The sequence below is a fragment of the Canis lupus genome, chromosome 14 (assembly GCF_003254725.2).
Source record: "Canis lupus dingo isolate Sandy chromosome 14, ASM325472v2, whole genome shotgun sequence".
Lineage (NCBI taxonomy): Eukaryota > Metazoa > Chordata > Mammalia > Carnivora > Canidae > Canis > Canis lupus.
Genome location: NC_064256.1, coordinates 46,819,783 through 46,845,793, shown reverse-complemented (window position 1 = coordinate 46,845,793; position 26,011 = coordinate 46,819,783). Strand labels below are relative to the sequence as shown.

The 26,011-nt window shown below is 47.6% G+C and overlaps 1 protein-coding gene across 1 annotated transcript in view; it reads left to right on the top strand.

Moving 5' to 3' along the window:
• Positions 1-13,782: 13,782 nt before the first annotated feature.
• Positions 13,783-26,011, top strand: part of TBX20 (T-box transcription factor 20) — a 55,275-nt gene continuing 43,046 nt past the window's right edge. Inside the window, exons 1-5 of the mRNA XM_025464616.3 lie at positions 13,783-14,023; positions 17,392-17,647; positions 18,658-18,822; positions 23,024-23,132; positions 25,376-25,534. Of these exons, the coding sequence (XP_025320401.1) occupies positions 13,897-14,023; positions 17,392-17,647; positions 18,658-18,822; positions 23,024-23,132; positions 25,376-25,534 (816 nt within the window). The 5' untranslated portion in view covers positions 13,783-13,896. The remainder of the gene's footprint in view (positions 14,024-17,391; positions 17,648-18,657; positions 18,823-23,023; positions 23,133-25,375; positions 25,535-26,011) is intronic.

Sequence of the window (26,011 nt, the reverse complement as noted above, 5' to 3'; positions counted from 1 at the left end):
TAGCCAGTTACCTGTTTTTACACAGCCTGCTAGCCAAGAACAGTCTTTACATTTTAAGTGGTTGGGAAAAAAAAAATCAAAGGAAGAGTAATATTTTTTGACATGTAAAAATTATATGAAATTCAAATTTCAGTGTCTATAAATAAATTTTTAATCAGAACACAGCTACATTCATACTTTTACATATTGCCTATGCTGCTATTATGTTACAATGACAGAGTTGAATAATTGTGACAGAGACCACATGGCCTGCAAGCCTAACTGTTTACTATCAGGCCCTTTACAGAAGAAAGTTTGCCAAAGCCAGAAATAAAACTTTATTTGTGGACACTGAAATTTGAATTCATAAAATTTTCACATGTCACAAAATCTTATTTTTCCTTTGATTTTTTTCCCTAACCATTTGAAAATGTGAAAGCCATTCTTAGTTCTGGGGATGTGCAAAAACAGGCAACATCTGAAGCCACCTGTATTCTACAAAGCTTCATGTGGGAAACATAAGCCAGGTTTCCTGAAAAGAACAAAAATCTTCTCAAGCAAAGTTTCTGAAGCTCCAGGATGCCAATGGTAATCCCATTTCTCCTTAATGAAGTCACCCCTTTGCTGGTCTTTGAGCAGCCATGTTTCTAGAGGACTTCTTTCTACTATCCCCAAACTCCATGGGTGGATGGATCCCTGATTTGGTTAAGCCATTCCTTTGATCATGGTCAAGACACATGATCCTAAACCAGTTCCAATGAATGTAAAGATACTTCCTGGACTCATTTCTCTATAGATGCTACCGAAGGAGAGAGACCCTAATGGGTGCAAACAAGTCAGAATGTAGCCATGATAGCCATCTTGTGACCCCAAGAGAAAGAAAGCCTGCCTGAAAATAGAACTAACAGTATGAAGCCTAGAGATGAGAAATGGAGACTTCCTTTGAGCCTTGGATGGCACTTCACCAGAAGCTATATCTAAGCTATTTAAATGGGTGGGGTAACAAATTTCTTTTATTGTTTAAACTAGATGGATAAGGTTTTCCCACTGTTTGAAACATAAAATCTTAATTGATGCACACATTGTTTCAACCCCCTTTTCTTAAAATTTGTTTCAAATACTTTTATTCTATCTGGTCATATGTAAATCTGTCCCTGCCCCCCTAAAAATCAAAAGAGCACATGGATCCTGCAGGTCAGTCAACCTTAAAATCCAAAGATGACTGTTGTGTAACCCAGATAACAAAGAACTCTTCTGAGGTGAAATCCTTGGTGCCAAGGGCAAAACTCTTCCCTGCTCATGGCCAAATGAAGCCATGCTGTAGAATTCAGTTTCAATTCTTAGAGAAGTTGTGTGGTCTTCACCATCATCCCCCAAAAGCCAGATATGCATGGGCCACAACTCAGAAAGTGTAGTTACATCAATCAGGAAACCAATAATAGATAATGAGAAGGCCTTTCTTCTCCAAAAGAGAGCTCCTGTCAAAGGGGTCATCATTAATTCAAAGTCAGCCAACCTGGGTTCAAAGATATATGGCCAGCAGTGTGATTTTGGGCATGTCACTTTGTGACTCAAGTTTCTTTCTTTCTTTTTAAAGATTTTATTTATTTATTCATGAGAGACACACAGAGAGAGAGGCAGAGGGAGAAGCAGGCTACATGCAGGGAGCCTGACATTGGACTCGATCCTGGGTCTCCAGGATCACGCCCTAGGCTGAAGGGGGCACTAAACCGCTGAGCCACCAGGGCTGCCCCATGACTCAAGTTTCAATTTTCAATTTCCTCATCCACAAATAGGGAAAGAGGGGGATTTTAGTGACTCTGCTTGTCTTTTCAAACATTCTGAAATGACCTGGTCCCTGTCATTCAGCAATCCAAACTAAAGACCTCACCTCCAGCTTGGCCCTCTCTGTAATGTATTTGTGTGTGGTAAGGATGGGACTTGCTGATGACTTTTCCTTTTCCAAGTTGCACAGAATCAGTCATGTTTTTCCAGTGTTCACCTCTGAAAAAAACAACAGACGTATCAGAACCAGAAGCCACCCTTTCTGATTAACAGTGTGGTGGGAAATCATAAAAGCTATAGGTTTCAATGTAAGCCTTTTTGATTATTCTAAGAAGAGATGAGAAGTCCTTGTTTCTCTTTCACTCTGGTCAAATCTAAATAAAGCTAGATGTGGCCAATAGGAAGACTGGAGTGCCATTAAGACATAAAGAGCACTAGTTGTTCAAAATCTTGTTGGGGTGCTTGATTTAGAAACATATTCAACTCCACCCTTCTACCTCACCCCACCTCACGCTGATAGGCACCAGGGGTTCTGAGTCTAGTCACTCTGGATGAAGCCAAGAAATACACAAAATTCTTTTATTTTATTTTATTTATTTATGAGAGGCACAGAGAGAGAAGTAGAGACATAGGCAGAGAGAAGCAGGCTTCCTGCTGGGAGCCCCATGCAGGACTTGATCCCAGGACCCCAGCCAGGATCAGGACCCGAGCCAAAGGCAGACGCTCAACCACTGAGCCATCCAGGCGTCCCCAAAATTCTTAAGTGCTTCAGATTCAGGTAGACTTTGAACCACAGATTGAAGAAGATCACTGTCCAAAGAAATGTATTTTTTTCAAAATGCTTAAAATAAATAATAGTTCTAATAAGCTCTTATTTTTTAATATTTCCAAATGATTTGGCTCATTGGATCATCACAAAAGCCTGCGAAGTAGGCAGTATTTATTATAAAATAAAATTTATGAAATTTATTTTACCACAAAACTATGTACCTAAAAGCATCTACCACAGGCTTTGGTACACTAGGTCTCACTACAGTCATACACACTGTAAGAAGCATGCAATCATTTAATAAAAGAATAATCATGGCTCAAAGGATAAGAGACTGATAAGAAGTCATTCTGACTAGTAAAGGCTCTCAACCCCCTATCAGATATTGTGGCCTGTACTCCTGGGTGCTTCCTTAGAAGCAGAGAACATCCTGAGGTTGGTTGGTTTGTTCGTTTTCCTCTAGACTCACTGAGTTGTCATCTTCTTTGAAGGGCTTTTGGAACTGGAGAAGAGTAGAGACCAAAAGAGCTGGGAGATGGAGACATACCTTTAGGAAAAGTTAGACGAGAATTCCAACTTATCACCACCTCTCAGCAGTGTGATTGATAGTAGTTTCAGAACCTCATTTTGCCTTAGTTTCCTTATCTGCAAAATGGGGAAGATCAAATGAGATAGTACAGGTAAGGTAGCTAGGACATTGCCAGGCACATACAAGCACTTGAAATGAGTTAATCATTATTATGAGTCATTTGTTTACACACCAGAGGAAGAAAGTCAATCCAAAAGCAGGACTAGGCTTTGGGGGAAGCAAGAGAGCTGGGGCCAGCACTGGCTGAAGCTGAGTACAAGTCCTTAAGCATTGGGCTCTGTGCCCAAGCACATCCCACTTAAGAACCATTTACAAACATTCACTACTTGGCTGGTCACTTTAATAATTAGTCTTGCATTGCTAATTACACTTTACTGATTAGAAACGACCTGATGACACTGGGTTTGCTGCAAGTGCTAATTTTTTAGCAGCCATCTGAAAATAGTAGTGACTAATTTTGCTGTCTGCCTTTTATCTTAAATGGACAGTGTCAATAGGGCATTGTGATGGGACTGCAAAGAGGAAACTCTGGAGGCTAGAAGACACTGTGCAGTGATTCACAGTCCCTTTCCCTGGCGTTTCCAGCCTGATATTCAGCTCTGAACCTGAGCCTGCCACCTCTTCCCCTCCCCAGAAATATCCCTTAGGATCAGAAGACAGTTTTACCTGTTATAGGGAGAGAGAGAGAGAGGGAGGGAGGGAGGGAGGGAAGAAGGAAGGAAGGAAGGAAGGAAGGAAGGAAGGAAGGAAGGAAGGAAGGAAGGAAGGAGGAAGGAAGGAAAACTGGTTTATAAAAATATTTTGCTAATAACAAGTAACACCCTGGGATGCCTGTGTGGCTCAGCATTTGAGCGTCTCTGCCTCCTTCTCAGGGCTTGATCCTAAGGAGAGTCCCAGTCCCCTACAGAGCTCCCTGCGTGGAGCCTGCCTCTCCCTCTGCCTATGTCTCTCCCTGTCTCTGCATCTCTCATGAATAAATAAATAAAATCTTAAAAACCAAAAACCAAAACAAAACAAAAGACAAGTAACAACCTGTGCCGGAGGAGCCTACTCCCCGCTCAGCATTCTACAGGCCTGAACTCATTTGTGTGCACAACAGTGCAATAGTGCAAGTGTTAGTACTTCTTCCATTTCACAGCTAAGGCAAGCGAGGCACAGAGAGATGAAATAGAATGCCCAAAGTCATATCCGTTATCCAGTGATACAGGTGAAAGCTGGAACCCGGTCAGTCGTGAATAAAACCAGCAAGTCAGGGACACCTGGGTGGCTTAAGTGGTTTGGTGCCTGCCCTCTGCCCAGGTGTGATCCCAGGGTCCTGGGATCGAGTCCCACATTGGGCTCCCTGCATGGAGCCTGCTTCTCCCTCTGCCTGTCTCTCTCTCTCTCTCTCATGAATAAATAAATAAAATCTTTTTTAAAAACCCAGCAAGTCTGTAAGCAATCTTGGACTTCTTTGACACTTTATTCAACCTTGGTCTCTCTCTTCCCCTCCTTTTTAATGAAAAAAGAGAAAAGGGGCTTAAAAAAAAAAAAAAGAAAGAAAGAAAGGCAGGCACATATCTAGTGTAACAACAGTAGTCACACCGTTCCCGCGGGCCAGGTCGTCCACATAACACTTAAAGAGGTGTATCATCCTAGTTACTCTTGACACAGTGAATCTTCACCACGACCTGGAGACAAGGATCTTTCCGGACCCATTTTACAGATGAGAGACCGAGGTTCGGGGAAGTGCGGTGCTTTTGCCCCCACGTCCCAGAGCCAGGAAGGGTGAAGTTGGGCGCTGGGAGCTGGGAGCTGGGTTGAGACGGCCTGAGCCAGACCCTGGCCGCGGCCTGACTCCTGACTCCCAGCGCCCCAGATGCCCTGCAGCTGCGGCCCGACAGGCTGCGATCTGGGGGCCCAGCCCCCACCCCGCCCTGCGCTAATGGGGGTAAAGCTCCGCCGGCGCCATCCTGCAAGCCGAGTCTGATAATGACCCTGATTACAGGGGGAGCCCCCGCCGCCGCCGCCAGCGCCCCTCGCCGCGCCGACCGAGCGGGACCGGCGGTGGCGGGGCTCTCACTCGGACGTCTGGGTCCCGGCCCCGGGCGGCGGCGGAGCCCCGGGGCGCCGTCTGCGGCCTCGCGCCCGGGCTGGGAACCGCGTGCGTGGGAGCAGGGCCCCGGCGGAGAAGCGGGTCGGCGGGTCCGGGTCAGCTGTTCGCAGGGACCCCACAGCCTGGCCCTGGGGGGAAGGGCCTAGAGGGGCTGGGATCCGCCGCTAGGTCCCCAAGTGGTGGGGCCGAGGGGACCCGGCCGTGCAGCGCCGCCGTCCCCTCCGCTCGGGTCTGGCCTGGCCCCTCCGAGGTCTGGGAGGGGAGGGGAGGGGCTGGGCTGGCTGGAGGGAGAAACCCGCAGAGCGCAGCCTCGGGGGAGCGGGTGTGCGCCCCGCAAGCCCCTTGGCTGGGTGCGCGTCGGCGCTGCTGGGGCGCGGAGAGTCCCCGCTCCCCCCGTCTCGCCCCCTAACCCGGGGCGCGGCCCCCGGGGCGCTCGGCCAGCGCCCGGCACGTGCGAACCCCTCCCTCCCCTGCGGCGGACACTGAGGCTCAGCGCAATCCACGCAGCCCAGAGCGCACGCACCGCAGGCGAATGACAAACCCGGCCTCGAACCTCCAAACCTTGGCAGTCTGCCTCCAAAAGCTGGGGGTTGGGGGTTGGGGTTGGGGTGCGGGTTAGCAGAACCTGCTCAGGCTCGGGCCCAGCAGAGCGCGGCCTCCCCGCCCGCCCCGCCTCCCTCGCGACCCCCGCGACCCCGCCCACCGCCACCGCTGCCGCCCAACCTACAGATTACTCGGTAATTACCCCCAGAAAAAGAAAATTACCGAGGCCGCCTGGTCCCGCGGTCCACGCGAGACCCCGAAAGCCCTTTTATGTGGCCCGCTTTCCGCTTTGCGCGCCTTGGGGGCGGGCCGTGGGCATGCGGGGCACCGCGGCCCACGCGTGCAGGGCCCACGATCCCGGGCGCGTCGGGCGGAGAACAAAGACATGCACGTGTTTCCGGGCCCTGGGGCTGCTATTTACAAACAGCCCAAGAAAATTGAGCCCTTTCCTCCGAACTGCCTCGGCCTCCAGAACAGGAAACCAACCAAGTTAGTGGTAGAAGTCGATACGGGGTAAAGGTGAAGATTGAGGAGAAATCGGGTCACACAGCCCGGGGTCGCCTCCTGCTCCACCATGAAATTATCCGTGTGCCCTTGAACAAGTGAGCTAGTCTTCCGAGACTCATTTTCTGCAACTTCAAAATGCACACGATAATGCTACCGATTGATAGTATCCACAGTCCACGTTTCTTGGGAAGCCTAGTGCCACTCCTGGCACATACTAAGCGCACAACAGAAGCTCTTTGTAATGCATTGGAAAACTGGCTTCCAGGACTTGAAATGTATGCAAAACGCCTTAAAACTAGGTGAGTTAATGGAAGAAAATGCAGCAGAGAGGCCGACTGTGGGCCTCCAGCCTTTCTAGAAAGGGCGTTCACAGTAGTGAGGCTGCGTGTCTGAGCATCTGCCAAGATGCTTTCCTCCTGGTTGGCACATGGGCTTTTCTCCCACAACGGAACTGGGACCCAGAGCCTCTACAGACCTCAGAGACAAAGCTGTTTCTTACATTATTTGAGTGGAGGGTGGAAATTGGGGCTTTTGAACACATTTCTTGATCACATTTAATCTGTATCATCCCTAAATCGGCGTGGAGGTTTTTCCCAAGATCCAGAGTTGACCAGTAGGAATGCCTATGAAGTCCTTTGTCCTCACACCAAACCAATATTACACCATTTAATCTTTACATCAAACTCTCAATGTAGATGTTACCATCAGTAACCACGTTTCACAAGAGTGGAAAAGGAGTCAGCACAGCTTGCTCCAAACCAGCGTTTCTGTTGCCAGACCTCAACACTTTTCTTCTGCCAGGATTTTTTATTAGAGTTGTTTATTCTGCTTTATTTTATTAACATTAAGCCATTATGCCTCTTCATTCTAAGAGCTCAGGGTTGAGGAGAATGTAATATATATTCTTCATGTTGGTGCTTTTTAAAAATACATCTCTAGCTGGGCTTTGAAACCTGGAGGGACGAGGACGGTATTCGAATTGTCCAATGCTAACCTCACCCCAACAAGCCAGTGTCTGGTCCAGGATAAATGAATGCCCACAAGTAGATTGGATTAGTGACTTGTTTCCTCAAGTCTTTGTCACAATTTCTATTTCTTATGGCTTTTATATGCTTATTATTGATGTCTCCCACCAGACTGTGAGTTGCATGAGGCAGTAATATTAGGGTTCTGATTACTGGTCACTTCCTAGAACCCAGCACATTATCCAGCCCAGAGTAAGTACTAGGCAATATTGGATGACTGAACAAATATTCTGCATTCCTTATCTTGTGTTAGATGCATACATCTTTGCTCCCTGGCATAGCATAGACTTCAAGGCTTCTGGGGCATGCTCGCATGGAAAAGGAACCGAGATGCTACTGGGTATATTTTGCCCTTTACAAAGAATAGGATGAGTTACCGTCGATGGCTTTTGGGGTGACTTGCAGTGGGAGCTGGTGGCAGAGACCTTGGAGGACTACTTCCTGCCTGTGTCTTCCCCCACCTCGGTCTCCCAAACCTCCCGACAAAGACACTGATAGATTGTCACCAAACAGACAGCTCTGGTTCCTGAAGAGGGAAGACAGGGCGTGCTCTAGCAATCACCAGAGGGGTCTGGGAGCACTTGGTTGCTGGAAGGTTGGATCATCTGAAATGTGGCAATTGCTTTAAGTGTAATTAGGTGACATCTTCAAAACTGACGCTGCTTTGTGAGAGGAAGTGCTCTGGCAAGCTGTGGTTGCTCTTCTGCGGAAGTTGTCTCATTTAGTTTTGAGTTTGTCTTCAAACACCTAAGAAACGGAAGCCCAGGAAGCTCATTGGGGCCACCTGTCTGGCTGTCCCCACAGGGTTCATGAGTCTTCACGGGCCGACGAGGACACTCAGTCACCAGGACCTTCACCCGCAAGCGAGGGACTGTCCTCTGTTCGCTTTCCTCCTCCTCCTAGGAGTTCCCGCTTAATCAGTCCCGAGTGCACCGTAGTGGTAGTGGCGGGAGCAATGCTTTCCAAGCTAGAGATTTGCCTTGGAATCCCCGGTCTATCGCTGAAATCAGTGTAATTTGGCTCAGATTCTTAACCTTCTTGACAGGGCTGGGAGTAGGGTGAAAACCCCAAATGTAAGGGTCGACCAAAAAATACCCCTCAGTAATCGAGAAATGATTTTAATGCAATAATTTAAGACATCAGAATCCACACACAAATTCATGTACAAAATTTCTTAGCTTTATATAACGACAGGTTGGGTGCGACCTGCCCAGGAGGAGCATTGGCGCGCAGGAAGGCGCGAGCACTCGTGGAGGAGGAGAAAGGAAGGTGGTGGGGGTGGGGGGGGAGAGTCTGGATTCCTCACCCCCGCCGCCAGGAGAAATCTGTGTTGGTCTTAGGATCACGCTGCGAGTTTTGCGCCCAGCTCTAGTGCACGGGTTCTCCTCTGGTCGGAGGGAGACCTGGTGGGGAGGGGGTGCCGAGGCCCGGGCCCTGCAACTGCGAGCTCATGGGGGACCACCGGGAAGCGAGCGGTCCCTGGGAGGGTCCGGAGGGTCGAGGCCCTGAGGGAGCACCCTGTGTGGAGTCCTTGAGGCCCCACGCCCGACCTCTGGCCCGAGCCTGGGGTAGGGGGAGCCGCTTGGTGAAAACCGAAGTTGGGGGAGGCCCGGGGTGGGCAAGAGCGGCGGGCACCCACAGCTGCAGGCCTCTGCTAGCCTGGGTGCGGCCGGGTGACGTCCAGTACCACGGGCCCCGCCGCAAAGGTCCTTTCCTTTCGCCACCCTAGGACGCCACCCGCGATGGGCACGTCCGGCCGTAGCCCACGAGGCATCTCTTTTCTGGGTCCCACGCGCGGATGCAAGTGTGAAGTCCCGAACCAAAGCGCGCACACGCACAGCACCCAGGACCTCGGGCCGCACCCCTGGGGGAGCTGATCTCTGCCCAGAACTGGGTGAGGGCGCCTGGAGCGCGGGGCCCAGGGGCCTCCCGGGGGGGCCCCCCCCCCCGAAGGCCTGGACGCCCCAGGCCCATCCCTGGGGCCAGGGCCGGAGGGGGCGCTTCAAGGAGATCCTTTGGGTTCCAGAAGACGTAAACCCGCCGGGACTCGCGTCTGAGCCAAGGCCCGCGCTTCTCCCAGGAAAGGCTCGGGCTCGCAGCCCTGCAACCCCGCGGTCCAAGTCCGAGGCCTCGCCGCGCGCTCCCTAACCCGCGCGGGGACGCGCGCTGCTCCCCCTTCCCGGGACGTGGCGGCGGCCCCCCGAGAGGCTGCGCTCCCCGCCCTGCTTCTGCACTTTGCTGTTATGCAAACCGACTTTAGAAATCCAAAGGCAAAAAAAAAAAAAAAAAAGAAAGAAAGAAAGAAAGAAAAAAAGGAAAGAAAAAAGAAATCCAAAGGCACCGTTACTGTCGCTTTTAAAGCATTTACCAGAAAAATTGGAAAGGAGGATGGGCACGCGATCTCGGGCCAAGCTGGCGAGTCGCTGCCCGCTTGCCCAGAAACAGGTCTCTCTCCTCACCTTCTCTCCTGCTGTCACCCTCGGGTGCCCGGCGGCGCTCTGGGTCTGGCACTGGGTCCCGAAGCCCTGGCGCAGCGCCCGCCCCCGGGGTTGGCGGCGGGCGACTAGACCAGCGGGGGACGGGACGCAGCGGCTGTCGGCGGAGGTTCTGCGTTAGCATTCGTTACGCCGGGAGCTTGGGCCAAAAGCGGGAAACCAATGACTCCTGGGCTCTTCTGTGAGACCACTGACTTTTGAGGTCTGGAGACTACAAACGGGAATTTCAAAGTGGGGACTGTATAGGGAGACCTCTTCTTGTCTTCCAAACTCCGTACAACCAAACTCAGACGTATAACCAAACTATTGACTTCTTAGGCTCCAAAGTTTAAAGGGATGTAAGGAATGGCTCATAATCACCATGTGACTCCACTCCTCTGCGCACATTCCAGAACTGTCTAACCCCACAAGCGTAGGCGAGAGATAGATGCAGCTCTACCACCGCGAAGTTGCAGTTCAAAATTTAAATAAAATTCTGTACTTATGTTTGACATACACTGGTGTGTGTTAGTTACGGTTTAGGGGCTTTCCACATGGCACCCCATGAATCCACAGAGCCATCTTCCAGGTAGGAATAAATTATTGGTCCCATTTTATTTAAAAATTTTTTTTAAATTTTATTTATTTATGATAGAGAGAGAGAGAGAGAGAGAGAGGCAGAGACATAGGCAGAGGGAGAAGCAGGCTCCATGCAGGGAGCCTGATGTGGGACTCGATTCTGGGTCTCCAGGATCACGCCCCGGGCCAAAGGCAGGCGCCAAACCGCTGTGCCACCCAGGGATCCCATGTTGGTCCCATTTTAATGGAGATGGTGAAACTGAGGCTTTGAGAGGTTTAGAAAACCTACACACAGTCTCAGGGCTAAAGCGGTCTCAAGTCCAGATTCAAAGCCTTCCCCAAATCCCGTCGCACGTTCCCGCATCGCAAAGCAGCCCCCGCCCGCCTGTCCTCAGCCTCAGCAAGGCCTGGAGGGAAGTGTTAATGGGATTGCTTTGTCCCAACCTCTGTGACAGTGGCTTTACCTGTTAACCCGCGCTAACCCTGAGGTTTGAAGGGACCTCAGAACTTCAGCGCTCTCCGCTTCCGGAGGGCTTTGAATCACCCTTTGACAGCACCTCTCTGCCAAGCACCGGTTCCCCGTTTTTATAGCACCGTATTGATTTGCAAAGGCAATAAATCTAAGAGGAGGGACGGGGTGCCCCCCGATAATTATGTTGTAGTATACATTTTACTGCCACGGTTTCAACACCCACAAGATGCATAGCTTGTTAGGGAGCCCCATAGCTTGTTAGGGAGCTCACCTCTCCCGCCGAATTTGTTTCAAGTGGCTTTTTCAATTCTTCTGGTTTGCCGCCTGCCTCGGCGCACTCATTTAGCTTTCTGTGCTTTCTGTTTTACCTTTAAGAGGATGAATAGTCGGAGTTCCTGCCCACAAGAGACCCAGAGCTGGGCTACCACCGTGGCAATTGGAAAAGGAAGTGGAAGCTGATTGGGGGCAAGTCAGCTTTCCCCTCGCTGGGCCCTTTTACCCAAAAATATCCCTGTCATGAAATCATTCAAATTCCATTCTAAACCATTAGGATAATTACAAAAAGAAACGATATTTCTTCTGTGCAGAAATGTAATGGCCAGTTTTACAAATTGAGGAATAATTCCATAAACTGTTGAAAACTAACACCAGTAAAAAAAGATCTTCACCACCCATTGGAAGCATGTATTAAACTCTAGACTAACCATGACATCACCCTGTCTCCGATAAAAAGTTAAAAGCAAACAAAAAAGCCCCTTGTCAGAAATCTTCCTTTCTGAGATAGGAGAGGAACCAGCATGCGCCTTACATTGAAGAGAGAAATGTCACTGCTGCATTGAGATGGGTATGTGCTGGGTTGGGGATGAGGTGTGTGCTGGGGGGCAAAGTGGTCTCAACAAAACACGTAGGGTCTGTGTTGTCCCCAAACAGCAAAAGACTAAAGGCTCAAGAATGGAAACTGATCCTTAGGCACATCCGGTGGTTTTGCCTCTATTCACATGGAGGTTTAATCCGAGAGCCCTCTGCTTTCAGCGGGAGGGGGGGTGGGGAGTAGCTCTACTCTCATCTGGGGCTGAACAGCCCAGGTGCAGCTGCGGTAGGGTCAAGGTGTGACCAGCTGGTGGCCTGGAGTGCGGCTCTGACGCTGGGGTCTCCCTCTAGCTGCCTGAGCCGACTGGAGAGAAGATGTGCCCCTGCAAGCCGTGCCTGGGGTTTCCCTCTCAAAAGCAAAAGGAGATAGACTAAGGACAATGTTAAACCCCTTCCAGCAATAGAGCCTATGATTTTACGAATTTCCCCAAATATTCGCACATACACACTTTGTACCTGGAGGCTGATAGCAGAATGCATTTTTTTTTTTTTTTTGTCACCTGCATGCAGCACCTTGTTAGAAACTATTGATTGGCAGGAGTGGCTTAAATCGCGACTCTCCCAGACGTCACCATTCCACTTTCCTAAAAGTTCTCAACTTTTGGCTTTTAGCTTTGCCCTCGTACATTTATTTCAGGAGGCTGGGGCGGCAGGGGGTGCAGGGAAGGGAGAAAGGGGCTGGTGGGAAACGGAAGCAGTTTTCTTTTTCTTTAAAGTTCTCAGACCCACCAAGAGGCTCCTAATCGCCAGAACGACTGGCTGGAAAGGAGCGCAAATATTTACATGTATAGCTTGAGTGTGTGTGTCAGCCTGAGTTTACACGGCTCCGACTGAAGCGGATTACCCTGCGAATTCGGAGAATTTGAGTTATTCAAGCAGAACAAGGCCAACAGGACGACCCCCCCTAAGGCCGTGGGAAGTCCTGGGGGCAGCTCAGTTTGCGAAGGCACGAGAATCCCAGTCTCCGGAGCTGCGGCGCTGCAGACCTCGCGCTCTCCCACTGAGTGTCGCGTGGTCCCCGCAGGGTGCCGCGCCCCCCGGGCTCCGCGCCCGCTCCCCGGGCTCCGTTCGGTGGAGGCCCCACCGTCCGGAGTCCCTTTCGGGAACGGGAACCCCGCATAAGTGGCGCGCTGGCTGGGGCGCAGCAGAAGCGCGGTCGCCCTGAGAACAGCATCCTTCGCCAGATGCTCGGAGGCCTCCCTTAGCACACCCGGTTCAGGGCCGCGTCTGTCCAGTCCCGCTGTCAGGCAGGCAGGTTTGGAGCCCAACCGGGCAGGGACCAGCCCTGGAGCTGCCCCGCGAATAGGCTGTGGCCGGTGCGCGCTGCCCCCGCGGCGCCCCTTTCCGCTCCCGACTTTCTTTTGGAACTTGGAGCGGCGGCAAGACAAAGGATGGAAGGAGCAGGGACTTCCCCGGGGCGCCTCGGGTCTGGGTCCCCGCACTGGGCCCCTCCCAGAGGCCCGCGTCCCACCCGCTCGCGACCGTGCGCGCGTCCCTTCCGCGCCGGGACCGCGAGGCCGGGCGGGGGGTGCAGCGGGGGCTGGGCTGGGGGGCGGCGTGCGCGGCCCGGACTCTCGCCGGAGCGGCGCCAGGTTCGCGGCCCGCCGCGGCGGAGGCCGGCGGTGCGGGCACGGCGCCCGGGGCGCGCCCTCCCGGCCCGGCCCGTCCCGGCCCGCGCGGCCCCGCCCCCGGCGGCGGAATCAGGAAGCGGTGACGTGGGGCGGCGCTGACTGGCTGCGGGCCTCCGGGCTCGCCGCCGCCAGCAAATTAAGGCGCGGGGCTGCGAGCGCCCGGGCGCAGAGTCGTCCGCGCCGCGCGGGGCTTCGCACGCCTGCGCTCCCCTCCCGGCGGCCGCCCCCTGTCGGCGGCGCTGCCCCGGCCGTCGGCCCGCGCGGAGGGGGAGCGGCGGGACCCCTGCGCGGGGCGCGGCCGGTGCTCGGCGCCCCCTCCCCGCGGCGCAGCCCGAGCTCCCGCGGAGCGCCCCGGCGTTCGCGCGCGCGGTGGAGCCCGCTGCTGGGCGCCTGCAGCCCCGCCCGGCTCGGCGGCAGCGTCGGCGGCGGGAGGGCCCCGCGGTGAGGGGCCGAGGCCGGGGCGCAGCTGCGGGGAGGTTGCCCTTGGCGGCCTCGCGCCGTGCGCGTCTCGGCTGCGGAAGCTGGACGGCGGCGGCTCGGCGGGCGCGGTCGGTGGCCCGGGGCGCGCGCTGGGGGCCATGGAGTTCACGGCGTCGCCCAAGCCGCAGCTCTCCTCCCGGGCCAACGCCTTCTCCATCGCCGCGCTCATGTCGAGCGGCGGCTCCAAGGAGAAGGAGGCCGCCGAGAACACCATCAAACCCCTGGGTAAGTCCGGCCGCCGGGGCCGCCGTGGGCAGGGCCGGGGCTGCTGCGCCCCGGTCGGTGCCCCCGGGCCCTGGGCGCGGAGGCTCGGGGTGGGGGGCGCCTCTCCCTGCTCCCGCAGCGTCCGGCAGGCGTCTGCCGCTCAGGCCGGGCCCGACGCCCGCCCGGGGTGGGAGCCCGAGTTTTCTTTGCAGGCTCCGCGGACTGGCGGGTTCCGTGTGGTCCGTGCGCTAGCCGCTGTCCCTACCTGTTGGTCCGGAAGCCCCGGATCAGGTCGTACGTCCGAGAGCCTGTGACTTGTCGGGATACGCGCAGTCCGGGACTAGTGATAGGTAACCCCTTTTAAGGCTCAGCAGAATTTAGCAGGCGTGTTACACCTGCGTGTGCGTAGGATGCCAAAGGGACTCTAAGCGCCTCCACAAGAAACTAGTTGCATCTCGTTTTTTTTTTTTTTTCCTTTGACTTCAATCGGTTAAATAGGATCGGCTCCTTAAAAACCACTGTCAGGGGCTGTAGACCTAGACTTAAGCCAGCTCCCCCCCCCCCCATTTCTTTCACAGAAGCTCCAGACTTATCAGCGAGACATCGTTTTATAGCTGCCATCGTTTTCAGTGGAGGTTGGCAAAAACATTAGCCAGTGACCATTTTCCAAATTCCTCAACTTTTAGCTATACTGTTTATTCAACAACCTTTACCATTTATAGAAGACACTAGGCTCAGAGTAAAGGGAAAAATAAGGATTATGTTCCCCTTAGCACAAGTGAACTGTGTGGGAAAGAAACTGCTGGACTTGAGTGTTTCGAGGTCCCTTTCTAATTGACAGGGAATGAAGTGTTATCATCCCCTCTTGGGTTCCCTGGGAAATAGTTATTCCACATCCTGATGGTCTGATGGCCCTAAAATGGTGAGAAACATCAAATAGCGAACTTAGGGTACTATTTCTTTCTTTTTAAAAAAAAAAAAAAAAAAAACAAAAAAAACCTCTCCCCTGTGTTTTCTTTCTTTCTCCCCGTCCTTTCCAGTACTTCTCACATCCGAAATAACAACCGTAGTAGGAAAGACAAAGTGTTAAAGAGGACAACTAAGAGGACCGGGCAGAGAGAAAAGAAAGAGAATCCCCAGAGCAGCTTAGAGCCAAGGAAAAGGAAACCAGAAGGTCTCCAGAAAATAGAATATCAAGAATACTCCCCTCGAAGGTTTTCACTCCCTTTTCCTGGTTCTTCCCACCTGCCCTCCTATGGAAATCTAAGCTTGCTTCGCCCCAAAATGGAAACAACCAATGAAACAAACCCCAACTGTTTACAAAAATGTTAGCCACCAATTTCAAAGTTACATTTGTGGGACTGCCCAACGTGATCCACTCCTATTTAGAGGGCCTCTGAATTCTTTATAAACACCCCCATCACAGTTTGGTAGCTAGCAGGAAAAGAGCACTTGGGGTTAAAATTCCTGTCAGAATTACAGACAGCAGACTGGGAAACATGCCATTTTCAGCTCATTTCAGTATCACTTTCTTTTCTGTTTCTTTTCCTGAGAATGCTCACCTTCTATCTAAATTCTAAGCTATAAAGCCAGCCCCTCTTCCCCACTGCAAACACACACAGTCTGTAAAATGAGCATCCCTCCTTTGGGCTTTTGAGACAAGCTCTGAAAGAACCAGAAGGCACTCTTGTCTTTTCCCCAGGCCAGTTCAACAGAGCACAATAAGCCGAAGATTGCCGCAAGAGAAACACCTAGAGGTTCTGCTAGGAGAGAATGTGGTACTTTGAAACAGCAGAGAGACGTGGAAGCAGCTATGGGGTGGGAACTCGAAAGTGTCTCATGCTTGCCCATTTGAACATACTAAATCTATTTAAAAGAACTGCCTTAGGCCACTAGAATATTTCTTAAATTTTTTTTTTTTTTTTTTTTTTTTTTTTTTTTTTAGTGAGATACAATTGACATAAAACGTTGTATTAGAGCGATTCTGTATGATTTTCTTCCTTGCCTGGGGCTTAGGGACTTTTGCATTTTCAATTGATAGAAAATAAAATTTCTTTTTTTTTTTTAAATAAAATTTCTGAAGTTACTTGTTGATTCCCTGTAAAGACATTATGTGAACGTGTTTCTGAAAATGTTCGTTACAAGTACGATTGTGCTGTGGCATCCTTCACTTCTTTGCTGAGGCTAAAATAATTAATTTGGTTCTTCTTAATTTAAAAATGTTACAATGAGTTGGATTGTTATTTTAAGAGAAAGAAAGATCAAAGTTGCCCTTTTCCTGCTTGTCTGCCCCAAGTCCAAGAGAAATATGGGAAATAAAATACTTTATATGATATAAAGCATATATATGTATATATCTACATTTAGAGCTTGTTTCAATTCCTTGAGGGCACTCAGAACAGAGTTGTTTAGAGATCAGTTTCACATTGCAGATTCAAGTAGTTTCTTTTTTAAGGGATGCAAGATAATTGGGACAATTACAGAAGTCCCCCTGTATTCCATCAAAGTGACTGGTGTAGTCCTAGGCCCTTATCAGCTGTGGGGGAGAATGTTTGGTTCGTAGGCAGTGGTATTCCAGCCTGATGGTGGATGACGTTCTTCCCACTTTAATACTCTGCTAGCCTGGGGTCGGGGTTGTTTTCCTTACCTCCAGGACCTTTTTGAGAGAAAGATATGCACACTGCCCTCAAGCAATTGTTTCATGCGGGTTCCCAAAATGACCTAGAGAGTGTACTTCTGTGATATGTTGGAGTCTTTCATAAGGTCTCAGGCTGGGAGGGATGTTGTAAAAATGTCCTTGTATCGAAGCCTAGAAAACTGAGAGCCAGGCAGAGAAGTGAAGTGACTTAATTTTTTTGTTTTAACCACATCCCCTCTTTTCTCCACATCGCCTCCACTTTCCATTTTTTCTTATGGAGAGAAGGCTCAGGTTGGAAGGGACAGTTTCTGTCAAAGTAAGGGAAGGTGCTGATTTCTTCATTCCCTTGGTCTCCCTGGAGCAAAATCTTTCCTCGTCGTCAAAAAGGCAGCAATGGCAGCAAATCCCACAAGCTGCCAAGTCTGGAACTTGGGAGGGATAGCGACAGAAATAATTGCTTTTCATTCTTTCACGATCACTCCCTTTCCCATTATCCACTCCTTATATTTTTAGTACCTAAAGTAGCTTTCATAATGGTATTAATATTAGTTCTAGAACTCAGTTGGTTCAGGAAGGAAGCATTGGGTATGCCGCTCCAGGGAATTTATATAGTGATGGGTTACCACTGCCTTCCTGGAGTTTCTGAACTTAACTTTTCCAAAGTCCAGAACCTGTTTTAGTTCTGTTGTTCTCCTTCCTGTATCTTTGCTTGACAGCGTTAGCTGTCATTCTCTGTTCTCTTTGCTTGCAGAACAATTTGTTGAGAAGTCATCCTGTGCCCAGCCCCTGGGCGAACTGACCAGCCTGGATGCTCACGGGGAGTTTGGTGGTGGGGGCAGCAGTAGCAGCCCTTCCTCCTCCTCTCTGTGTACTGAGCCGCTCATCCCCACCACCCCGATCATCCCCAGTGAGGAAATGGCCAAAATTGCCTGCAGCCTGGAGACTAAGGAGCTCTGGGACAAATTCCACGAGCTAGGAACAGAGATGATCATCACCAAATCGGGCAGGTAGCGATGGGCCTTGGCGTGTGAGGAGTGGGGTGGTGAGAATGGGGCCCCGGGTGGCCTAGGGTGTTCCCAGGAAATGGGTGAAACCCTACTAATCCAGAGCAAAGACAGGAAGGTTTGATTAATGATAACTTCTTTCCACTGACTTGCTTTGGGAAAGAGCTGCTGAGATAGACGTCCAAGCATTTGCTGTCTGGAGATCTGGCCAAGGAGAACGCCGCCATGGCCTTGATGAGAGGGCACAGGGACTGGTGATCTTGGGACCCTGCAGTCTGGGAAGGCTTTGGGCTTCAGGTTTGGCAGCTGGAAGGAAGTGGGAACTCATGCTGGGAGTGCAGGCCGGCTGCTGGGTGTTTGGAGGGAAGCAGGTAACTTCCCTTTTATTGGCCTCAATTTGCAAAAGCCACCAGCTCCCGTTAAAAACTTAAAATTAAAGCCGGTGCAGAAGAATGAAATTTGAAACGACCACACTCTGTGCTGGTGCTGCGGGCCTCCTGGTGCTGTAGCTGGGCAGGCAAGGAGTGTCCGGAAGCCACAGGGTGCAGGCAGCTCCCCAGGCCTGGGACAAAGACTCTAAAGGTCCATGGCCCCTGCCAGGCCTGGTCATCCCAGCTCTCTGGACTCTGGGAAATACCCCCAGGGTCTCTGGAAACACCACCCCACTCTAGATTTCTCTGGCGGGAGTGAATTCTCTCCCTGCAACCCTAGAGGGTTGGGCTACCCGGGTCTGCTCCGTGACTTGGGAAAGTAACATAAGATATCCCTAATCACGGATCTTTGGGTATCAGAAAACAAAACAAAACTTTTCACATGGCAATGAGGACTCCTATAAAGGTGACACCTGAAATTATCTATGCTTGGGAGAAGGAAGGTCTCCGAATTCACATCTCTGTGGAAACAAAAAGGGTTTCGGGGCTGGGGAGGGAGGGGAGTAGGACCTCCCTCCGGAATTCACTTGGCTCCTTAGGCTGTTTGAGCTCCTGCAGATTCTCTTTGTTTCCCTGTGTCAGGAGGATGTTTCCCACCATCCGAGTATCATTTTCCGGCGTGGATCCTGATGCCAAATACATAGTCCTGATGGACATCGTCCCCGTGGACAACAAGAGGTACCGCTACGCCTACCACCGGTCCTCCTGGCTGGTGGCTGGCAAAGCAGACCCGCCGCTGCCAGCCAGGTTTGTGCCTCCAGATTTTCTGGCAAAGCAAAATGCTCATTAACCCTGGGAGCAGAATGTCTCTGGTTGGTTGACTTTCAAGCAGGTCTGCGTTCACAGTGGTGAGCTCTGGTAGGGAGCATTCCAAGCCCAGATGCTCGGAGATTGACTATACAAAATCTCTGAGAAAGGCAGAGTTTGCAGAAACAGAATGTTGTCTTTAATTTTTCTCATCATTCATTTCCACGCTTTCCTAATTTCGGTTAGAATATTCATTAGAAATCCAGACTCGTTGCAGAAGGCAACTGTCAATTCTCGTTGGTTACTTAACACCAGACTAAATACACCTACTGCTGAAGTGGTTGCCCTAAAATCCTTTTTAGAAGAGTGTATTTTAGTAAAGTGGTTGTTTATAGTAAATATTTTAAAATAATATGGTTATGCCTGCACACAAAAAGGTCATTTTAGTGAAATGTTGTTTTTGCCAATAAAGGACTCAGACCTTTTAAGTAAGAATAGCTAACCCTTTTTTCCCTTTCTGTATAGTGAGTTCAGTAGATGCATATAATTCAACATCAGATGAATATTCTCTTACGTGAAACATTATTATGTTAGGGATCACATATATTTATTTTTGTGCTAATTGGTAATAATGTTTTTCAAGGAGAACCCTGTTTAAAAAATCACAGGCTGTTTTTTTTTTTTTTTTAAATTGTTGCTGCTTTACCCAAATTAGCTTTCTAGGGGGAAAAAAAGAACATGTATTAGTTTACGCAAAAAGTAGTGGCTGAAGTTATAGGAACCTAACTGCATACTTTAATACAAACAAAGGATATTAGGAGATTTTACATTTAAGATTCTAAAACCAAGCCTCCTTACTGTTTTTTTTAAGTTGTTTTATGACTATCTAATTTTTGTAATTGGTTAGAAGTTCATATCAGAATTAAGAATTAATTTATGTGTACAAGTTTAGGGACCTTAAAGTTACGGCTCATCCTTTGCAAGTATCTAGTCTGGAGTTTTCGTCAAGGCACAGAACCAACATAGACAATTTACACATACTAGTTCAGATGGAATAGTAAGCTTACTTAGTCCTTAATCACATTACTGAGCTTACAGTATGCTACATACACTGGAGAAGAAATTAAAAGAAGCCTCTCCAAGTTTTCCATTCCCACAGGAGACTAGGAAGGACATCTTCCCAACCCTTCCAAATCAGCATATTAAATAACAAATAACAGGACTAAGGACTTTTTAAAAAATATACACTTTTTAAAAAAAATTGAGCAAGATTCACCAATTTATAGTAGTTTAATTATTCTTTACTATTTTTTGTTAAATAGCTGATTCACACTACTCTCAAGCTTCCTTCCAAACTTTGCAAAATCTTTTTAAACCAGAGAGAGAGAGACAGAAGTATTTTAGCAGATTTCTAATCATTTTTACAAGCAAATCCTCTCCCCACCCCCCAAAGTCTTTTCCTTTAAGGAGTTAATCGCTCTTATTTAGCATACGTTTTTTTCCTATCTGAAGGTATGGGGAACTGGTGCAGGCCAGCAGGACTTTGGAAATATGACATGCCTTGTTTATGTTACTAATCTGTTCTGGTTGGAGAAGGAAAGCACGTACCAATACGCTATCTTAACTGAAGCATGTTTAAGCTATTGCTGGAATTTTAAGTCCGGGGGACTTGAGAGAGGAGGGGCTTCCTGTATGCTTTTTCATTCATCTTACTTCAGTTTATTTATATTGATATTAGATAAAAACGTTTAGTGTATTATAGGATAGAAATATGCTCGATAATTTAAGCAAATATTCTTTATTAGTATTAAGAAGGCAGTGCTATATTTCATAGCCCCATACGGGAAAGGTGAGGAATATGGGAGGTGATCATTTTTGTACTGATGATGGAAATTCCTTGTGGTTCTCCTTGAAACGTTTTAGTTTAGACAGAAATTCAACAGTTTTTCCTAATCAGAAGAAATAATACTTGACAATATCATTTGATCTCAACAATGGGCAAGACGTGATACATTATTTAAAATAATGTTGTGTTTTCATATAGAACATTTTGTTGTCTTTCAAGTAACTGATATTAATGTATTATTAATACATAATTATTAATATTAATGTGATATTCATATCAAGTAACTGATATTAATATTAATTAGACTTTATTAATGTGATTACACATGTTGAATTGATGAAGAGGGAACATTTCATGAGCTTCTAGGAGTTGAAATATTTTTGAAACTTTTTTTGGCTCGGTGGGTATGAAGTGGTGCTAGTCAGTAAAACAACTGCACCTGTAAAGTTAGAGCCCTGGAGGGGTATACTTGAAACGCTATTGTGGTTGTGTCATCAAAGAATACTTCCAACTGAACGGCATTTTTAAAAAAGATTTTATTTATTTATTCATGAGAGACACACGGGCAGAGGGAGAAGTAGGCTCCCTGCAGGGAGCCCGATGTGTGACTGGATCCTGGGATTTCAGGATTGCGCCCTGAGCTGAAAGCAGACGCCCAACCACTGAACCACCCAGGCAGGGATCCCCCCTGAACAGCATTTTTGAACACTCCTCCAAAACAAGCAGGCAGACACACACACACCTAAAATTCCTCTGTTGGTTTAGTAAGAATTTCTAATGGTGTTAGCCTTTTTTGTGCTTTGCTTCTGGTGGGCTTTAGTGTGTCAGCATGTGCACCCAATTCTTCTTAGTCCTCTGTGTGACAAAACATGGCACAGACTTCTTGGGTTTTCTTCCATAAAAACTGCAGGGGAAGGTTTTGTGACTTTTTCCCCTTGACTTGGCCCCAACCATAATATTTATGTTTTATTAAAATTATAAGGATCCTATATAAAATTGAGATACAAATAACCTGTCAAATGGATAAAGGGATTTGTCCTATTAAATCAGGGGTATTTCCTTCTCTTTCACGAGTTCTATCGTCTCTCCTGACTTCAGAAAAGCTTATGTCTAGTGGATACCAGGATTAGAATTTACAAAGAGTTGTACTTTGTATGATGCTTGTTGGTAGAACAGATGGCCTGCATTTAACTATGAGTGGGTAGAAGATCACCTTGCACGTAGCAGGTGATCAGTAAATGATGAATACTTGATAAATATATTTTTTTCCCGTCAAAGCTTTTTTACCCCCCATAAGCTATTTATGAACAAATACACTGAATAATTCGAGGTTTACCCAGCTTATTTTCACTCTGATTTAGTGGGCATCCAACTAGATGAAAGTAGTGGTATTTAAAGTAGTGGGAGGAGCAACAGACTATGATCTGTGGACTATTGAATTAGGTTGCTGTATTAAATTTACTTTGTCTTGGGACGCCTGGGTGGTTCAGCGATTGAGGGTCCGCCTTTGGCCCAGGCGGTGATCCTGGGGTCCTGAGATTGAGTCCTACATCGGGCTCCCTACATGGAGCCTGCTTCTCCCTCTGACTGTCTGATTCTCTCTCGGTGTGTGTCTCTCATGAATAAATAAAGAAAAATCTTTAAAAAAATTACTTTGTCTTGCATCTATAAATTTCAAACTGAATAATCTTTAAGTGTAAATGAATGGATTCTCTAGAATTGTTTCCTCTTAAATTCTTTATGCCTTCATTGCTTTTTAGCAGTATTTATACTAGGAACTTATTATACAGTTAGTATAAACTAGTCTCTCTTTTGAAAATACCTGCAACAGTAATAAAATTTCATATTTTACAGAAATAGACCAATAGTTGATTAGATAGATGGAAAAATATGCACCTTTTTAAAAATGGCTTGCTGAGCAGACAGTAGAAAATTTATTAGGTATTGCACCTTTTATTTTGTTTTTAAAGATTTTCTTTATTCATGAGAGAGACACACACACAGAGAGAGAGAGAGGCAGAGACACAGGCAGAGGGAGAAGCAGGCTCCCTAAAGGGAACCCGATGTGGGACTCGATCCCAAGACCCTGGGATCACACTCTGAGCCAAAGGCAGATGCTCAACTCCTGAGCCACCCAGGCATCCTGGTATTATTCCTTTTAGATCTTTGGTACATGAAGAAACATATTTAGATGTTTTAGACTTATTTTGATACTGTTATAATAGTAAATTTGAGATTATCTGAGGCAAATATAATTCACCATTTATGAGAAGTTTTTGTGTTTCTTCGGAATCAGAATATTTTATGACCCTCAGAGAACAGATTTGTAAAAAATGTCTCTCATAATTTTCTTAGGCTGTATGTACACCCAGACTCTCCTTTTACTGGTGAGCAGCTACTCAAGCAGATGGTGTCTTTTGAAAAGGTGAAACTCACCAACAATGAACTGGATCAGCATGGCCATGTAAGTATAGTGCCTTGGATTAATTGGATTCCCTGGGATGGAATGGAGAAGTCACTCAGAACTTCTTCCCTCTCAATCTCTTCTTCCTCTGCCTTTCCCCATCCTGTCCTCCATCGCTCAGTCATTCTATGAGAACATTCATGCACTGTTCAGGGAACCTTGACTCCTGTTCTCCAAGGGGTCACTTACAGGGATGCTGCTGTATGCCATTTCTGTGCAAGAGAGTCTGGGACCTTCTGCACTAGGAATTTCCTAAGATTGCAACTACTTTATTACCTGCACCAACTAAACAAAGGGAATGTGCATTTTGTCACCATAATAGTTTGTTCTGAAAACTACAAGAAAAGATTTTTAGATTCCATGTCAGTCAGCCAAGTTCTTTGAATTAGTTCTGAAGAAGCCCTTCTTATAGGTGGAGTTTTCATTTTATAACAGGAAAATTTTTCACTTCAGGGAATTTATTTCTACAGTGAAACAAAGTTGACATTTGTATTAGTGTTCCTTAGCCCCATGAAGTCTTGAGCAGAGAGTCAAGGAGCCCTGGGGGCTGAGATTCAGTCTGAGGTTTGAGTCTCTCTGGTACCCCTTTCTGAAAGAAATTGACCTTGGGATGGTGTAAGTAGGGGAGAGGGGACATTATTTAAAGCTTAGAGCTTTTTCCTCTGTGTGTGTGTGAGAGAGAGAGACAGAGAGAGAGAGAGAGAGAGAGAGAGAGAGAGGGAGGGAGGGAGAATGTGTGAGGTTGCAACTTGTTAGTATAACATATCATAAATGCCCATGTTTTTCTTATATCTGTATTAGAAATTTACTTTCATCACTTTGAGCTTATTCCAGTTTTATGAATAAGCATAAATATCTTGAACTCCCTGGAATAAACACATTATATAAAGAGATGACTTTTTTTTTTTAAAGTCTATTTCAATTCATTTGAAGCTCTCATTTGTTTTAGTTATTCTTATTCAGGTTTGGGACCATAAAAGGATGGCATGTTCAAAATTCAGTGCCAGATGCCAACTTTAAGCTGGCTTATATCTCAGCACAGAGAGAGACTAATTCTACGTTAATCATCCCACAGTGACTAGTATTTACCTCTCTTAAAGTTACTAGCCAAAACGCTCATCCACCACACCCTTGTTAGCCAAGAAAAGAGGGGAGCCATTAGTGCAACAATGCTGCATGCCATTGACCTTGCTCCTGCCACAGTATGTATCGCATGCCCCCCTGAGAGCCAGACTCTGCTAGGCCCTTGAGACAAAAGGCATATGGTATAAGCACTATTATAACAGGAGGGACATACCCCACTCTGCAGATTTAGGTAGCTGAGTGGCAGGGGTGGGGAAGATGTGGAAAAACTTTTATATCTGAAAGTGAATTTTGTTGCTCAGATTTCATAATGGCAAATCACTATATTTTATTTAAAAGATTCATGAAAAATACTGCTTGTTAACCAGGGTAGGTTAGGTGCATGATGTCTAAGTACTGGGCAACTTTTACTAGCTATAGGATGGAAACCAAACTGTCCTTCACGTTTGGTTTGTAACTGGAAGCCAGGAATCAATGAAGCTGTCAGAAATACAATTGACAATAATGAAAATGTTCATGTTTCCTGAGCACTTCCTATTTGCTATGTAATTCATAGATTCATACATCTAATCCTCTCCACAACGCTGTGAGATTAGTATATTTTTGTATTTGAGAAAACAAGGCTGAAAAGGTGAGACCAGTTGGCTCAAGACAAAGGAACTAGTGAAAGTAACAGATTTAACACTCTAACCAAGGTCTGTCTCATACCACATAGCCTTTCTTAATTCTTTATAACCCCCCTCCCAACCATAAGTAACAATCCATCTTCCTAGAATTTGGAAGTTCTTACCTTAGAAAATTTAGACATACATCCTTTGGTCTAACCAGACTAACAAAAAATATTTTAAAAACTTGATTAAAACAACAACAACAAATCAACATCCTTCAAATGACTGTCCCCCTCTCATTTTAGAAAAGGACCCTTGAAACAACCTGTATTGTTTACAGTGGTTTTGATAAAATGTGATTTCACAACTGTGACTCCGCATCAACTTGTGAAAATGATTTATTTGCTTTACAAATGGAAAGGGTCTATGATAATCTTACAACTGGAATTCGAAGCTGTGGATTTTATGGTTCTTTCCTTGCTTCGTTGCAAATTTGGCCTGTGTAATAATATAAATATTTAAAATTCAGTATTTCCCATCTCTTCATTGTAGATAATTTTGAACTCAATGCACAAGTACCAGCCACGGGTGCACATCATTAAGAAGAAAGACCACACAGCCTCATTGCTCAATCTGAAGTCTGAAGAATTCAGAACATTCATCTTCCCAGAGACCGTTTTCACAGCAGTCACTGCCTACCAGAATCAGCTGGTGAGTTCAGCATTCACCATTCATTTCCTACATAAGGGAAAGATTTAGCAGCTTCTTTCATTTTCTTGGACAGAAGGGGGCTATCCCAGTACTCAAAATCAAGGTTCACTCTGGCGAGTGATACTGAGTATCAGCCCCACCAGGCCCTCAACTGTGTTGAGTGGCCATGGCTCACAGTTACGAAGTTCTGTATTACACCATCTTTTCTAGAATCTTTATACTCTTGGTCAGGTTGTCCATTGCCCACTCTTCTACCCAGACCTCCCCCTTCTGTCTTCTTGAGAAAATCACCTGTTTCCTTTTTCTCCTTCTGGCAGAGCCTCATGATGTATATAACCATATACTCACAGATTCACAAAATTTAGAGGTTCAGTTTTTCTGCTAAATTAACACATCTATTCCAGCCAACTACCCAAACTACTGATACTTCAGAAATTTTGTGAAGCTTATTCAGCTGTAATTTAAGGTAATTTCTGT